The 17,801-nt window shown below is 40.9% G+C and overlaps 1 protein-coding gene across 1 annotated transcript in view; it reads right to left on the bottom strand.

Moving 5' to 3' along the window:
• Positions 1-17,801, bottom strand: part of Brip1 (BRCA1 interacting helicase 1) — a 110,231-nt gene extending 92,430 nt beyond the window's left edge. The window contains 6 exon segments of the mRNA XM_050119516.1: positions 728-844; positions 3,598-3,725; positions 7,166-7,336; positions 11,924-12,035; positions 15,065-15,182; positions 17,564-17,801. Coding sequence (XP_049975473.1) covers positions 728-844; positions 3,598-3,725; positions 7,166-7,336; positions 11,924-12,035; positions 15,065-15,157 — 621 coding nt within the window. The 5' untranslated portion in view covers positions 15,158-15,182; positions 17,564-17,801.

Here is a 17,801-nt window from a genome sequence, read left to right as displayed (position 1 = left end):
AGGAGGAGGAGGAGGAGGAGGAGGAGGAGGAGGAGGAGGAGGAGGAGGAGAAGAAGAAGAAGAAGAAGAAGAAGAAGAAGAAGAAGAAGAAGAAGAAGAAGAAGAAGAAGAAGAAGAAGAAGAAAAGAAGGAGGAGGAGAATAAATAAAACAGCTGAAGAGACAGCTCAGTGATTAAGAGCCCTGGCTACTCTTCCCAGGACCCACATGGTGGCTCATAACTCTCTGTAACTCCAACTCAAGGAGCTCTGACACCTTCTCCCTGAGTCCAATCTTGGGACTCCACATAATAAGAGAACCTCCACATTCTCTAAGCAGTATATGTGTACTCCCACCCAATGAATAGTTAGAAAATGCATTTCTTTTTTAATTGAGAGCAATAGAAAAAGATACCTGACACTGGCCTCTAGCAACCACATATGTACACATGTTGTACACACACAAAGAGAAATACTTTTTTAAAAGTCTTAGAAAACAACAGCAACAAAAAGAACTTTCGGAAACCCCTTTAGTGCTGCTCTCTGATCACTTCATAAAGGAGAAACTGAGACAGGGAGGAAAGGGTTTATCGTCTCTCACATTAGTGAGCACAAATACAGTCGATTGTTTAGGAATTGGAGCTCTTCTATCATTCAAATCATGCTACTCTTTCTCTACTTTCAAATGGATTTAGATTTAGAAAACTCCCTATTTTCCTTCTTTAAACTAAGCAAAGGCATAATACGTACATTTTGGAAAGAGGAGCTTGTCTTCCCTACAGGAGATTCGGGTTTTCCTCTCTTTTCCGGGGCTACTCGTGCATCCAAATGCTGGACGTCCTTTTCCAAACAATGACGCTTTCTCATCTACAAACACAGAATCAGATAAAGAATTGCTTGATTGTGGATTTTTCTATCTTCTCTCTTCTTCCTTCAAAAGGCTATTTCTAATTAATAATAATAATATATTAAAAAACCAACACAAAGCTGGGCGGTGGTGGCGCACGCCTTTAATCCCAGCACTCGGGGAGGCAGAGGCAAGCGGATCTCTGTGAGTTTGAGGCCAGCCTGGTCTACAGATGAGTTCCAGGACAGCCAGAAATACACAGAGAAACCCTGTCTTGAAAAACAAAAACAAAAAAAAAAAAAACAACAACAACAACAAAAACCTAACACAAATAGAAAGCTCATGACACCATTTAAGTCAAAGAGAACATACAGTAACAACTCTTGGATCCTAATCAAGTATTAACGCAGAAAAATTACTTAAAAACAAATTACTGTATTGCAATGATCTTCCAATAAAATTGGCACACCATGTAGACAATAAATTAGCATTACAGCAAAGCCAAACCACATACCTAACTGGAAAATACATTAATAATTAAGCCACATTCTAGATTCCAGCTTCATTTATAATTGGTACTATTACAAAAAAATAACTTAGTTTATTGTACTTCTAAAAACAAGGTTTAATTCTACAAGTTGCTGGTAGATATTTAAACTATGCAAAACTAGAATACAAGCAATTTAAGCATATCCATCTGAAAGTACTCAATCATTTACATAAAAGTAAAATGTTAATTAATAATCCCTCTTCTATATTTATAACTAAATGCATTAAATTCCCAATCCCCCTATCTTTGTGGCATAAATTTCAAGAAGACTGTGTTCCTCTACGAAAAGTATATTCCATATTAAGTATCTGGTAATTCAAGTCTTTAAATAAGTTTTAGAACTATGCCTGTCTTATCATGTACTGATCTTAAAAGCTCAGTGAGCAGCCAGGCATATGGGTGCTGCATGCTTACAGTCTCAGCTATGCAGAACGTCAAGGAAAGATCACAGATCTAAAACCAACCTGGGCAACTCAGCAAAATCCGGTCTCAGAATAAGTGAGTGGACTGTAAACTCGGCGTGACAGAGTATTTGCTTAGCATGCTGGAGGACGGGGGTTCAAGACTCGCAGTGCACATACACCAACACCAAAAACACCACTAAAACAACATTAACCCCCAATAGATAAGAGTAAACTTTGTCACTATACTTACATTATCAAACCAATATTATCTACTGAAACACAATTAATAAAAACTCAGAGAGAAAAATTGGTGTCCAACCTGAAGACCCTAAAAGCAAAGCAGCCAGTCACTGGCTCCTACCTCGACCTCATTCTGAAATTGGTGATCCAGGAATCTCAGATTGAGACTGTTTGAGAACTGTTTCCTCCCATTTTTTAATCCTCTCTAGGGCTGGGATTAAAGGCATGCACCACTGGATTGAAGGCATGCACCGCCCAGTTTCTATGGAAGCTGGTGTGGCTATCGGGATTAAAGGTGTTTGTTACCATGGCCTGGGCTGTAAAGCTGACCAGCAGGGCTGTTTTATTCTCTGATCTTCAGGCAAGCTTTATTTATTAAATTACAATTGAAATGCCACTATAATCTATAGTGTGAAAGGTATTGAAGCAAAAGAAAATGCTATTATTAGGTAAAAAGCATTGAAGAGTTTTAAAAGTACAGTAAAGGGGCTGGAGAGACAGCTTAGCAGTTAAGAGCACTTGTTGCTCCTGCAAAGGACATAGATTCAGTTCCCAGCACCCACATGGTGGTTCAGAAGCATCCATAAGTCCAGTTCCTGGAGAGCTAATAACCTCGGCTGACCTCTGCTGGCACCAGGCACGCACGCGGTGCACATACACACATGCACGCAAAACATTCACACACATAAAATTAAAAAAACAAAACTAAAATAAAATTTTAAGTACAATATTCTTCAACAGCATAGATATGAAAACTGTAACAATATAAAATAACATGGCCCCTGTACAAGAACTGCACAAAGTGTCACAAGGCACCTGCATTTTTAACTCTCATATGCAAGATCTAGTTTAATTTAAAAAAAAAAAAAATCAGATGAGAAAGCCGAAGATAAGCTGTTTGTGAAAAAAAGACCAGTGGGGGAGGGGGGCAGACAATGGGAGAGTGTCACTATGTTCAAAACATATAATACCCATGCATAAAAATGTCATCATGAAACCCATTACTTTATGCAATGAATTATATTAACACTCTTTAAATTAATAATTCTGGAAGATTATAAAGTGGCTATATGTTTAGGATAAGCCTTAAGCAAATACTTTCCTCCCAAACTCTTCATGCATGAGGAAACACCGTGCAGCTGCTTTACAGCAGTGTGGACAGCTGCTACACCAACAACTTCCTTTGCAGGGAGTAACCTTAAGATGAAAATGACCATTTACTTTGTAGCTATGACACAACTAACTATTCTCTCTCTTTTTTTTAAACAATCCACGCATTTATTTATTTATTTGTATTTTCTTTCTTTTTTCTTTTTTCTTTTTTTTTTTTTTTTTTGGATTTTTCGAGACAGGGTTTCTCCGCAGCTTTTGGTTCCTGTCCTGGAACTAGCTCTTGTAGACCAGGCTGGTCTCGAACTCACAGAGATCCGCCTGCCTCTGCCTCCCGAGTGGTGGGATTAAAGGCATGCGCCACCACCGCCTGGCACAACTAACTATTCTCTACCAGTGCCACCACCTTCCTGTGCAGCTAGCCCTGTCTAAGTAGCCAGATGATTTTAACAACCAATAAACTGCTTACCTGCTGTGCGGTCTCTAAGGGGCGGATTCTTTTCTTCTCTATTTGAAAATCATCATTTTCACCTCGGTGTGTGGATGCCTGTTTCTTGGCAGATAACTTTGCAGCCAGAGTATTTTTTTCAGGAGAGTCTTACATAAAAAGTAATTTTACAATAAGTATGGTATACTTATAATAAAAATGTAATAATAAATAATTTATTCTATGCATCTTTTAGAAGAAAACCAAGGTTTATTACTATAAATTTCATAACACAATTTAAAACCTATGATTTTTTTTTTCCATTGACTGATTGAGATAATGTCTCACTACATAGCCACGGCTGGCCTGGAATTCACTGTGTAGACCAGATTAGCTTCAAACTTAAAGAAATCCACCTGCCTCTGCCTCTGAAATTAAGAATATGCACCAAGACATCCAGCAAGGTTTTTTTTTTTTGAAAACTTTTTATCACGCCATTTATTTTTACCATAAAAACAAAAACATTTCAAGAAACATACATTTAGCATGAAACACCCAAATTGTTTTTCTCATAGACTCATGTTTTATGGCCATACTCTATTATACAGTTTAAGGATACACACATGTGCAGGTACACATATGTGCATATTCATGGAAGCCAGAGTCAATCTTTCTTTTTTTTTTCTCCACTTTCTTTTTTTTTTTTTTTTCTTGATACAATTTCCCTCACTGAACCTGGAGCTCACTGATTGGCTAAGCTGACTAACAGCGAAGCTCCAGGGCTCCTGTCTTCAACTCCTCAATGCTGGAGTTAGATGTACACCATTGAGCTCAGATTTTTTTTAAAGATATTTTACCATTTTCAATTGTGTACATGCACATGAATGTAGGTGCCCACAGAGGATAAACTGAACTCTGGTCTCCCGAAAGAGCAGTACTTGCTCTTAACCTCTGAACCACCTCTCCAGCCCACACTCAAGATTTTTAAGTGGGTGCTGGGGAATCGAACTCAGATCCTAATGCTTGCACAGCAAACATTTTAACAAAGGAATGTTCTTGCTGGGCCCAGAATAGGAATAGCTTTTTAAAAAATGATTTTAATAATGTTCAACAACAGAGATCAAAGTCCAAGATCTTCCATGATCCAGAAGCCTTTCCCCATAAAAGCCATTAAGAAACAAAAATTTTAAAGACAGAAGTTTTCTTTATATGCTATATGTTTATGTCCTGTACTGGGGCTATTTGTGGGATTCTCCTCTGTATGCTGTGAATATCATTGGTTAATAAAGAAACTGCTTTGGGCCTATAGCAGAGCTATAGGTGAACAGAGCTAGGTGAGGAAAACTAAACTGAATGCTGGGAGAAAGGTGGTGGTCAGAAAGAAGCCATGGAGCCGCTGCAGGAGACAGATGTGCTGAAACTTTGCTGGTAAGCCACAATCGTGTGGCAATACACACATTAATGGAGATGGGTTAAATTAAGATGTAAGAGTTAGCAAATAAGAAGCTAGAGCTAATGGGCCAAGCAGGGATGTAAATAATATGGTTTCTGTGTGATTATTTCAGGGCTGAGCAGCCGAGAACCAACAAGCGGCCCTCCTCACAACAGTTATTCTTACTTAGTACATGTTAGGCTAATTTTCTAAACTACATTATTGTTTTTTGGTATAGTTCCTAGCCTTTATTTTTTTAAAGTTTCATTTATTTAAGCATTATGGGTATGAGCATTTTGTCTGTATATATGCTTATGTACCACATGCATGCAGTGCCGGTAGAGGCCAGAAGAGGGTGTGGGATTCCTCTGAACTGGAGGTTATGCAAGGTTGTGAGTCACCATGTGGGTGCTAGGATTCAAGCCCAAGTCCGCAGGAGCCATCTCTCTGGCTCCTTATCTTCTGTTCTCCACAGTGTAGGAGCTCTCAAGTTCACCAAAGAGGTTGAATTGTTAAGGCACATAATTTAAAAAGAAGTTAGATATCTCCAAAATATATGAAGAAATAAAGAAGGGTGGGGAAAATGAAAGGGACAACTCTCAGAAATCAGTACAAAAGACAAACCTATTTAAACAGGCAATCACTACAGGTGATATTCAAGAACCAATGACACACAATCAATTAAAACTCCAGGCTGGGAGTGGGGGTGGCCCTACGTTCAATCCATAGCACTATAAACAAGATAAAATAAAACATCAATGAGAATACCATACGTGCAGGAATGGTTCAAATTTAAAACAACTGGAAACATCAGGAGATAAGAGTGTTGAGAACCTCTGCTCACAAGCACACCCCTCATGTTGTGAGTTTCGTTCCACACTATCTCAATAAAGCTAACAGGGCATGAGTCACATCAATTTTTTTGCTTCCTGTTGCATAGCAAGTTATATTTATACTGTGTCTACTAAAGCTATTAACTATGCAATATTACTATCTGAAAAAAAAGTGAAACTTAATTTTCAAATGCCTTATTTTGAAAAATAGCTAATTGCTAAAAAAAAAAAAAATCTAACAACCATGCTTTTAAGAAAAAAAAAATGGCATCAACAAATTTGTTCAGTAAAGAGTTACCACGGACTTTTGCCCTGAAAAGTATGCAGCATCCACACAGAGTATAATGAAGTAAGGCGTGCCTGCATTATTGAGGGAGGCTAGAGTGAGGAGCACAAAACGGAAGACTGTTGGCATGGTCTACCACAGCTGGTGTACATGCTGTAACCATCCCATCCCTAAGTATGTATACAACAGAAAGTGTCTGTTTGTATGCAGACAAACAAGCTAGCCTCGGTCTTATTAAAGTGGAAACAACTCAATTATCTGACAACAGTAGAACAGATGACTATATCCTGATATATATTTATTTGCTTTTATATTATATTTGTATTATATATTTATGTTATATATTTTAATACAGGGAAATAATATACAGAAGAAAAAGAATAAAAGCAATAGATCCTCAACAATGCAATACCAAGTAAAAGACAGATATAAGACCACATATGTAATTCCGCTTCCATAAAGAAGCTAAGTTCATCAACGGTGACAGAAGAAACACAGAGAAAAGACAAATGGGGGCGGGGGGGTTAACCCAGCAAAATACCTCAGTAATTAAAGTGAGAACTCAAAAGGTTCTGAGCAGTCAATGTTATGGTAAAATTATTCCATCAGGGGCACAGTGTTCAGTTCAAAGCACACTCCTTGACATGCATGAAGCTTGAAGTTCCATCACCAGCACCAAAAATAAATAAATACAATTTAAAGGATTTCAGAGAGGTTCAGTGCATAAATGCACGTGTGCCCGAGACACATAACCTGACATAACCTGAGCTAGACCCACATGGTGGAAGGAGAGAACTGTCACCAGCGAGCTGGCACACACACCCGCGCTCGCTCGCTCTCTCTCTCTCTCTCTCTCTCTCTCTCTCTCCCTCCCCCGCACCCTACACAAGATAAATGTAATTAAATAAAAAATTCCAGGGGGACTGAAACTCCAGTCGCAGGGCCTTTGAGGCCGTCAGGCACACACAGGGAACACAGACACACATTTCAGACAATGTAGTAATAACTAAGGAAGGAGCCAACTCAGATTGCAACCGACACAAGCAGAATACAGTTTACCTTGGCAGGGTGATGAGGCGCCGTTCCTCTCCGGCGGTTTGCTTTGACTATGGAAATGGGGTGAAGTGCCGACGTCCGTGTCACTGTAAGGAAAACTCTTCGAGTGGCATGCACAACCACATGACGACGGCACCTCAGGCTTTTTATTCAAGCCCCCATCCACTGGCTTTCCTAGGGGAAAAAACTTCTCTTTACAATATAACTAATAGAGAGCACTTCTCCTTTCAGCTAGAGTGAGCAACCACCTCAGTTCAACAAGGACTGGAAGTTTCCCAGATTAAATGAAGATTAAATGAAGAGGCACAATCTACCTGAACCTTATCTACAGTGTCGAGTCAGGACTGAAGAGAAAAGCAATTCCTGCAATGTTTTCAGAAATGTTATCAATGTATAAACTATAAAGGCATAATAATGAAGATTAATAATGTAATTAAAAGTACCAGTCTTGTATTTATTTACATCCAGATTTACTTCAAAAATCAAGCAAAAGTATTGAGATAAAGATGAAAAGTATATGCTTCATTATTGCTATCTCCCTAAATGAAGAATTTGAAATTTCAGTATCCTAAATAATAAATGTTTATTATTTATCACAGTCCACATTATCCTTATTTTTTATTTCTTTCTTAGTTTTGTTGAGACAGGGTATTTCTACAAAGCCCTGGCTGTCCTGGAACTCGCTAAGCAGAACAGGCTGACCTCAATCTCACAGAGATCTACTTGCCTCTGCCCTGAGTGCTGGGATTAAAGATGTGAGCTACAACATCCAGTTTCACGTCATACTTCTACTTCAAATAGAAGTATTCAGGTGTGGCGAGGTGGCCCACACCTTTAGTCCCAGCACTCAGAAGGCAGCGGCAGGTGGATCTTTGGGTTTGAGGCTACCCTGGTCTACAAGACTTGCAGGACAGCCAGGTTTACACAGGGAAACTCTTGTCTCAAAAACAAACAAACAAAAAATTAAATCAAATCAAATAGAAACATTCAATCACCTACACATTCTGATAAAATTATCAAAGTACATTTTAAGACAATATTCAAATTCAATAAAAAGGTAATTAAGATACCTAAATATAATTTTTTAAATTACAATACAGGGGCTGGAGAGCTTAGCAGTTAAGGGCATTTGCTGTTCTCCCAGAAGATCCCAGTTCAGTTCCCAGGACCCTCAGAGCTGCGCACAATCATCTGCCACTCCAGTTCCAGATGGTCCAATGTTTTCATCTGGGCTGCTCAGGCATTAGGCATGCAGGTGGTGCATAGACATGCAAGAAAATACACTCACCCACATAAATAAAAATAAACACTTTTTAAGAAAATTACAGTGTCTACATTGTGTGCCCACATGATATACATAACTCATATACTTTAAACAAGCTAACATTAATAAGCATGGTTATGCATACCTGTAATCCCAGCATTCAGAAGGCTGAGATAGGAGGACCTTAAGCTGAAAGTCAGCCCAGACTACATAGCAAAACCCTGCCTCAGGGTAAAAAAGGCAAACATAAAGACACACTATATACATGTACAAAAATCTTAGAATGAAACCCATTACGTATAACTAACACATGCTAATAAAAAAGAAGAAAAAGAAACCTGAAGTGTACACCTTTGATTCCAGCATTCAGGAGGCAGAGGCAGGTGGATCTCCATGAGTTCAAGGCAAGTTCAAACAAGTTCCTGGATAGCCAGGGCTACACAGAGAAAGCCTGTCTCAAGGAAACGAGAGAAAGAAAGAAAGAAAGAAAGAAAGAAAGAAAGAAAGAAAGAAAGAAAGAAAGAAAGAAAGAAAGAAAGAAGGAAGGAAGGAAGGAAGGAAGGAAGGAAGGAAGGAAGGAAGGAAGGAAGGAAGGAAGGAAAGAAAGAAAGAAAGAAAGAAAGAAAGAGAGAGAGAAGCTGGATGTTTTAACTATACTAGTGACACTGTTTACACACTTGTAACACATTGACATTTCCCAGGTAACTGTCATTAAATTTCAATTATTAACTAGAAATGTCAATTTCCCCCAAAGAATGTCTCCAATAATAACCAAAATGGACAGTCAAAAGAGCCAGGCGGTGGTGGCGCACACCTTTAATCCCAGCACTCGGGAGGCAGAGGCAGGTGGATCTCTGAGTTCCAGGCCAGCCTGGTCTACAAGAGCTAGTTCCAGGACAGGCTCCAAAGCTACAGTGAAACCCTGTCTTGAAAAACAAAACAAAACAAAAAAGGATCATAGAATGTACTTTTTGTTAGCAGTCTTTATTGACGCTTATTTCACCGTTTGTCTGTGGTGATGTGGGGAAGCAGCACACACACCATGGCGTGTGTGGAGAACAGGGGCCGATCTGCAGGAGTCAGCTTTCTCCCTCCACCCCGTGGTGCCAGCGATGGGACTCAGGTCATCAGGGCGGTAGTGAGCACTGAGCATGGAGCAATCCTGCACACTCCTCGTTACTGAATTCTATCAGGGACACCAACATTTCTTTTTTTATTAACTTATGTGTGTATATGTGTATACATGCTACCGTGTGCATGTGGAGGTCAGAAGACAACCTACAGGAGTTGGTTCTCTTTCCACCAGATGGCTTCTAGGAATTGAAATCAGGTTCCAAGCTTAGAGAGGTCAGCCTTTTACACTGAACCATCTTGTTGGCCCAGACACTTCATTTAATAATGCATCCAGACCTATATACACACCTCTGATTAACTTCACATTTTTCTAATTCTTTAGGTCAGACTTATCGATTTTTATATACCTGAAAAATATTCAATACTATATTTCAGATTTGTGATTAAGATTACAAAGTCCTAGTCAGGAAGCAGAGGCAGGCAATCTTTGTGGGTTTGAGGCCAGTCTGGTCTACAAGAGCTAGTTCCAGGACAGCCAGGGTTGTTACACAGAGAAACCCTGCCTCAAAAATTTAAAAAAAAAACTGGAAAGATGGCTCAAAGTCAAGAGCACTTCCTGCTCTCTCAGAGAACCCAAGTCTAGTTTCTAGAATAAACATGGGGTGGTCAACAACCCCGTCACTCTAGCTCTGGGTCCTCTTAACACTGTGAGCAGCTTACATATAAACCCATACATAAATAACTGAAAATGAAAATAAATCTTTAAAAAAAAATTAAAGTTTTCATCAAATATTAATAGCAATTTTGTGTTTGCCCAGATGATCTCATACTTTAATAAAAAAACAATCATATAGAAGCTCTTATGAGCAAAACATGTAGCACTTATAAATAGACTTTACCTCAAAACCTAGTTTTTACAAACTGAAACATTAATTCAGGATTACCTGTAGGAATTTACAAAAACATGTAAGTCTGGGACTCACCACTGGAAAAGGGTGCGGCGGGAATCAGCACCCCAATATCTTGTTATATGGGTGTATACACTTTTATTTATTTTCTGGAAGTTCTGGGTACTGAACCCTGGACCTAGCACACGCTAGGGAAGAGTTATATCACTGAGCTACACCCTAGTGTAGGACTCGAGTTTGGATTTGTAAGATGGATTCTTGCAGTACTCCAGGCTTCCTTAACGCTTCCGACTTTCTCACCTCAGTTTCCTGAGTGAATTCCTAGGGATGCAGGAGCACATGCCAAATCAGAGCCAAAATTATTTTTTGAGACAGGGTCTCACTGTGTAGCTCTGCTAACAATTAAGGGAATGGGACATGACAGAAATTCATACAATCATTACAAGAAGCTTCTACTTATCTGGTATTCAAACAAGGGAGCAACAGGTATCTTTTATTTACTTATTTTTTTTAAATGAATTTATTTATTTATTTATTATGTATACAATATTCTGTCTGTATGCCTGAAGGCCATAAGAGGGCGCCAGACTTCTTTACAGATGGTTGTGAGCCACCATGTGAATGCTGGGAATTGAACTCAGGACCTTTGGAAGAGCAGGCAATGTTTATAACCACTGAGCCATCTCTCCAGCCCCTTATTTACTTATTTATTTAGAGCTAGGGTCTTGCTGCATAGTCCAGGCTGGCCTTTAACTCACTGTACTCCTCTTCAACCTCCACAGTACTAGGCTTACTGGCATGAACCACCACTACACCAGTTTTATGTGGTTTTTTTTTCTTCATATAGTCTACATTTTAAGGTTATAAGTCAGATAAACAAATATATTCAAGGATATAGTCAAGCAATTAGTATATGTATCAACACCACCAGAGCTCCATCTCCTATTTCTAAGATACAAATTATCATCTTGGTCTTTTCATAGGAACTCTAAGCATCTAAAAATTTCACATACACCCTACATGATCAAGTAAAAGGACTAAATTGTGTTAATATTATTTAAGAATTAATTTTAATGTATTCGACTTCTTTTGGAAGACTTAAAATGTTTTATTTTGGGAGGAGGTTGCTCTGTAGGCTTGGCTGGCCTTGAACCTGCAGCAACCTTCTTGCCTTTGGCTCCTGAATGCTGGAATTATATATGTGCACAGCCATGCCTGGCACAGGAGACGCATCTTGAAGAAATGTCTTGACAGAGATTATTTAAATCACTTGGAACAATGTCTGAACCAGTCTAGATACAGTGTACCATATTACCTGGGGCTGGCCTGACTGTTGGGCAGGTGAAGGCACACTCGCCACTCAGCCTGATGACCTGAGTTCAATCCACCAGACCCGTACGGAGGAAGGAGAAAAGTGGTTCCTGCAACTTGTCCTCTGCGTCCATACTGTAGCAATGCGCCCACATGATAAGCACACACAAAATAAACATACCAGTTCTTATAAGAACTACTTGCCAGTAAAAGACTGTTGCCACGCTAACGCAGAACAAAGTAAGGCTAAGCTTTTTCCACTTCCTGTGGGACTCTCCAACAAACAGTGCTGTCCACTGTTCAGTCCTCTGACGATCTGTGGACAAAGAAACCAGCTTTAAAAAGGCAAACAATAAAGGATGACTTTATCAGCTCTCTCCCCATAGGACAGGAACATGATAGAATAGCACAGAAGACCAGGGAGGCGCTCCAGCAGACAGAGACGGCATGAGGAAGAAGGAGATTCTGCTAAATCTAGACTCATTCCTTTACTTCTCCCTAACAACCTGCTGGTTTTACCAGGACATTAAATAAGCAGCTTATATTTCATCATACAAGCACAAATTGTTTCTATAAAGCTGTATGTGCTGGAGAGGTGGCTCAGCATTTAAGGGCAGTTGTTGCTCTTGCAGAAGATTCAGGTTCAAGTCCCATACCCACGTGGCAGCTTACAACCACCTCTGACTCCAGTGCCTTTTAATTCCAGCACTTAGGAGGCAGGGGTATGTGAATCTCTGTGAGTTCAAGGCCAGCCTGGTCTACAGAGTTCCAGGACAGGCCCCAAAGCTACACAGAGAAATCCTGTCTCAAAAAAAAAAAAAAAAAAAAAAAAAAAAAAAAAAAAAAAAAAAAAAGGAATAGGGTTAGGGTTAGGGTTAGGGTTAGGGTTAGGGTTAGGGTTAGGGGTTAGGGATAGGGTTAGGGGTTAGGGTTAGGGTTAGGGTTAGGGTTAGGGGTTAGGGTTAGGGTTAGGGTTAGGAAAGAAAAAAAAAAGAAAAGGAAAAAAAATATAAAAGGAAGATGCCTAAGTCCACTAAGTCCATCACTAAGCACATACCCCAAATCCTTCCTACACAAACACAGGAAATATGTGAGAAAGTTCAAAGTAGCATTTTTGCTAATTCCAAGAGACTATGAGCAACCTAAATACCACCAGCAGGAAAATAGACAGGTTAGGATAGCCATAAAATAAAATGCCAGGCTGCAATTAAAATGATTTAACAACCAATGAGGACATACCTTAAATATAATGTTACAATAAAAACAAAACCAGACAAACACTTGTTAGGGATCCAGCTCAGCAGAGGGCAGCATCATGAACCTCTATAACCCCTACAACTGTTCAAGTTTCATTTCTGTGCTGTGATAGAATACTTTCACAGAAACCAGCATAAGGGAAAGGGAATTTATAGTCTATGGACAATTCCAGGTTTTAATCCATCATAGCAAAGACGTCAGAGTGGCAGGGGCTTAAAGCAGAAAGCTGTATCCATAGTCAAGAGCAGAGAACGAACACGCATATTCGTTTCTTTGTGCGGAGGTCTGCTTTTCCACCCTTCACAGTTAAGAACCCTCTGCCTAAGGAATGGTGCTGCGCACAGTGGGCTGGGTCTTCTCACATCGGTTAAGACAATCCCCCACAGGGCCAGGAGAGATGGCTCATCAACTAAGAACTCTAGCTCTTCTTACAGAACACTTGGGTTCAATTCCCAGCACACAGCATGGAAGCTCATAACCATATGTATTTCCACTTCCAGGGTAACCAATATCTTTTTCTGGCCACCTCAAACACAAGGCATGCACATGGTACACGTATATACATTCAGGCAAACAACTTATACACACACACACACACACATACACACACACACAAAAGACAGTGTCTCACAGAAATGCCCACAAACCCAATGTAGACAATTCTTGATTGAGATTCTTTCCCTGGGTAATTCTAGGTTGTCAAATTGATGATTAAAGCTAACTATCACAATCTATAGCACAAATTCTAATCGGTATTAATGATAAAAGCCCAGAGTCAGATATAGGGGTTAATGCTGGAGATCAGAGAAGCAGAGCAGCAACTGCTAGAGAGACCTTTTACCTCTACCAATGCTGACCGAAGGGGCAAGCCTGTCCTCAGACTGCATCTCCCGATGCACCTGTCTCCACCAAACCTCAGACTGCACTGAGCTCCTGTCTCCTTCCACCTTAAACTCCTCTCTCCATCCAGCCACATCGCTCTTGACTCCACCTCCCTAGTGCTGGGATTAAAGGCGTGGGATCCCAAGTGCTGGCATCACCTTTGTGTGAGCTCTGTTTCTCTTTTAGACAGATTCAATCTTGTGTAGCTCAGCGTGGCCTTGAACTAACAGAGATCCCTCTGCCTCTGTCTCCCGAGTCCTGGGATTGTGTGTTGACACCACTCCCTGGCCTCTAGTGGCTTAGCTCTGCACTCTGCTCTTCAGGCAAGTTTTATTTGTTAAAACACAAACAACAAAATATCACTACAACAATCGCCGAAAAAAGTTCTAACAAAACAAAACAAGAAGATGTACAATATTTCATTCACAAACATATGTAAAATAATCTATATTGTTACCCAGAAAATGAAAATTACATCCACACTAAACATGCAGACTTTATTATTCCCTAAACATCTAATGCATAGTTAAAAAGATTACAATTATTTACACAGCATTTATATCAAGCATAGAAAGCAATCTAGAGATTATTTAAGAGTATATTGGAATTTACTTATAAAATATATGCAAATAGTGTACCATTTTACATAAAGGAATTGCACATCTACAGATTCTGTTATCCAAGGTGGGTCTTAGAACCATTCACCAAAATAGACTGAGTTCAAAGAATGTCAGTTCACAAGCCATATAACAAGCTATCCTGAGGTACACACACCTGTAAGCCCAGGACTACAGTGGGCAGAGATAAGAGGCTATATAGGGCCTGCAGGCTGCCAGCCTAGCAAAAACAACACCAAAAACACAAGTTCCAGGTTTATTATGAGACTATGCCTCAAAAGAAAAAGGTAGAGAATGACTGAGAACACTCAACATATACATTCTCTCTCCTCTTTGCTGCACACATACAGAATGAAATCAAAGCTGCAAAGGAGCTGAGAATGTTTTTCAGATGTTCTTCCTTATATCCTAACCAAACATAAAGAGCTTAGGAGTTTTTGGTAGGATGTTCCTAAAAGGAAGTGCTCCTCCAAACGAATCCAACAGACATTAGCCACCATTTTGCACCCGGGAAGAGCAACTTCAATGGGTAGCTGGAATCCTAAGCTACAGCATCTTACTAAAGACTTAACTGCTGTAGAATACTTACAGAATTCATCATAGCAAGCTGTGCGGGATAAGCTTTGCAAGGAAAGCGAATCTTCACCCCACCAATGGTGTATTCAGATGACACTGAGGACATTCTGCTTTCTCCCCGTGATACCTCACTGCAACAGAAACAATACGATCAATACTGAGGGGCTGGAGAGAAGGCCCAACAAGTTAAGAACACTTGCTGCTCTTCAGGAGGAAACAAGGTGGATTCCCAGCACCCACACCAGGGAGTTTACAAATGCTCCAGCACCGAAGTATCTCATACTGGCTTCTGTAAGAAGCTGTATTTACCTGGCACACATACACACACACACATACGTATTTATAGTTTAAGTATTAAAATAATGTCATTCAACAAAAGCCAGGCAATTAGCAATAGAACAGAAGTCTGATTAAAAACTGGGATTAATAAACATGTATACAAAAATAATAAAAGCAAAAAAATATTTTTAAAAACAGGGTTTCTTTGTGCAACAGTCTTAGCTGGCCTGGAACTCACTGTAGACCAGGCTGATCTAGAACCCAGAGATCCACCTGCCTCTACTTCCTGAGTGCTGGGATTAAAGGCATGCACCACCACTGCCCGGCTGCAAAAACCTTCTTAGTCCTATAAATAAATCACATGGTCAAGATCATGCACTGAGTTCCACCAACCTGGCTGGATTGCCACTCCAACTCCATGATGGATTAGTTATGTGACTTTAGGCAAATCACTTAACTTTTCTAGAACCCCATCTCCTCAGGTACAAAATAAGAACAGTAATAGAATCACCCCTGTAGGACTGCTGTGCAGGCTACATAAAAAATGTAAAATAATGTAAAAACATTCAGTACGTGGCAGATGAAGCACATGCTCCTGGAACAACTTAGATTCCACAGAATCAACTTAAGAAACAGATTTCTGAAGCAGCTCTGCTATTCCACAGCCCACTCCTTTCTCCGGCTTCTACACTTCCTAACACAGAAGAGAGGAGGTACAGACAAGCAGGCAAGAGGCAGGGGTGGTAGCTCTGACCTATCGTTTTACTTCTACGGTCTAAAATTCTTCTCTGCGGTAATATCTAATTCTTAAATCGTTGTAAGAAAATATCTTTCCACAGTAATTCTTTCAATTTTGTAATCAGGAGCAACATGGCATGTGGGAAGTTAGAGGACAGTGGGCGGGAGCCAGAGGAGGTTCCCTCCTTCCACCCCGTGCCTCTCAGGAGTTAAACAGAGGTCTTTAAACTGGATTGTGTCTTCATCTGCTGAGCCAGCTTCCTGCCTGGGCCGGCACAGCAATTCTGAAGTCAGATAACTATAACGGAAAGAAAATGGATATGAACGCCACTGTTCGCATCACCTAACCTCTAGGACACGTTTAATGACGGAAGAATTTTCGTAACTGTGAAGAAAAAAAAAAAAAAAAAAACATGGTAAATTCAGCCCGGGAATGGAGATGGATAAGACAGATGGTTCAACAGATCAGGAAGTCAATAATAACTGTAACCATTGCCTCGGTGTTCCAAAAGAATCACTACTCTAAGATACTTTCCAGTTCTAATAGTGTTCAGTCAGACAAGACTAACAAAAATCAAGCAACCATCAGCCAACATTCCAGCATGCAGTACTAATTGGACTCGGCGGGTGGGTGGGGCAACAGGAAGGTGGGAGAGGGCGTGTGAAGAGGTCCAGGTGTGTGTGAAGGGCGTACTGGGGATGGATATGGCCAAGATACACTGTCCACATGTAGGAAACTGCCCAAGAATAAAAAATAAAAAATAAATAAAAAAAAAGCCAGGCGGCAGTGGCGCACACCTTTAATCCCAGCACTCGGGAGGCAGAGAAAGAGAGAAAGGCGGATCTCTGGGAGTTCGAGGCCAGCCTGGTCTACAAGAGCTAGTTCCAGGACAGGCACCAAAGCTACAGAGAAACCCTGTCTCAAAAAAAAAAAAAAAGATTCCTAGGAAAAGTATCCAACCACTGATTCTATTGATTCTATCTGTAAACCTCTGAGGCTTGTGGGATTCTGTTTTACTAAAAATGAACCTGGATGCTAACCCATGCCTGCAGCTGTGGCAACATTCAAACCATGGGAGCCTCCCATGAAACAAACTTCCGGATGTGGAGGGGCAGATTTTTGATTCCCAACAGTCACGAGGCAGAGTCAGGAGGATCTCCGCGAGATCGAGTCCAGCCTGGTTTACATAGCGAGTTCCAGGCAAGCTGGAACTGCAGGGTGAGATTCTGAGATCCTATCTCTTTAAAAAAAAAAAAAAAATCTGTCTCCCGCCAAGAACTGCGGGGGCCGGGCTGGGGCTACTTCCACGCCTGCGTTCACAGAAGGTAAGGACTGGGTCCCTGCTCCTTAGCTTCCCGTCCCCACTTCCCCAGGCTCCCAGCTCTCATACAGCCAAGGATGCCCCGGGCCGAGGGATTTGGTCACCCCGAAGGTCCTGAGAGCCCGCTAGCGCCGGACTGCAGACGCCTGCCCCCCGCCGACATGCCCACTCGCCTGCGGCTGGCTCCAGTTCCGGGGCGAAAGGAAATGTTGGCGTTCGAGGAAAGTCCGCGAGCAGAAGTCTCCCCAGGCGGCTGCTAGCGTGCTGCCAGGTGCCCGGCACCGCCACTCCTCCCTCAGCCAGCTCAGCCGCTCCACAAGAACGAATTCGCGCCTCCCGCCCCTCGGCTCCCGGGACCCAATCGCCTGTCGAGACCAGCAAGTAAACAGCCAATCATCATACGAAGTCGAC

This window comes from Alexandromys fortis, unplaced genomic scaffold (genome assembly GCF_014885135.2).
Source record: "Alexandromys fortis isolate MF-2015 unplaced genomic scaffold, M_Fortis_MF-2015_v1.1 scaffold_173, whole genome shotgun sequence".
Classification (NCBI taxonomy): Eukaryota; Metazoa; Chordata; class Mammalia; order Rodentia; family Cricetidae; genus Alexandromys; species Alexandromys fortis.
Note: the sequence above shows the minus strand (reverse complement) of the source record. Positions and strands in the feature narration are given on the sequence as shown.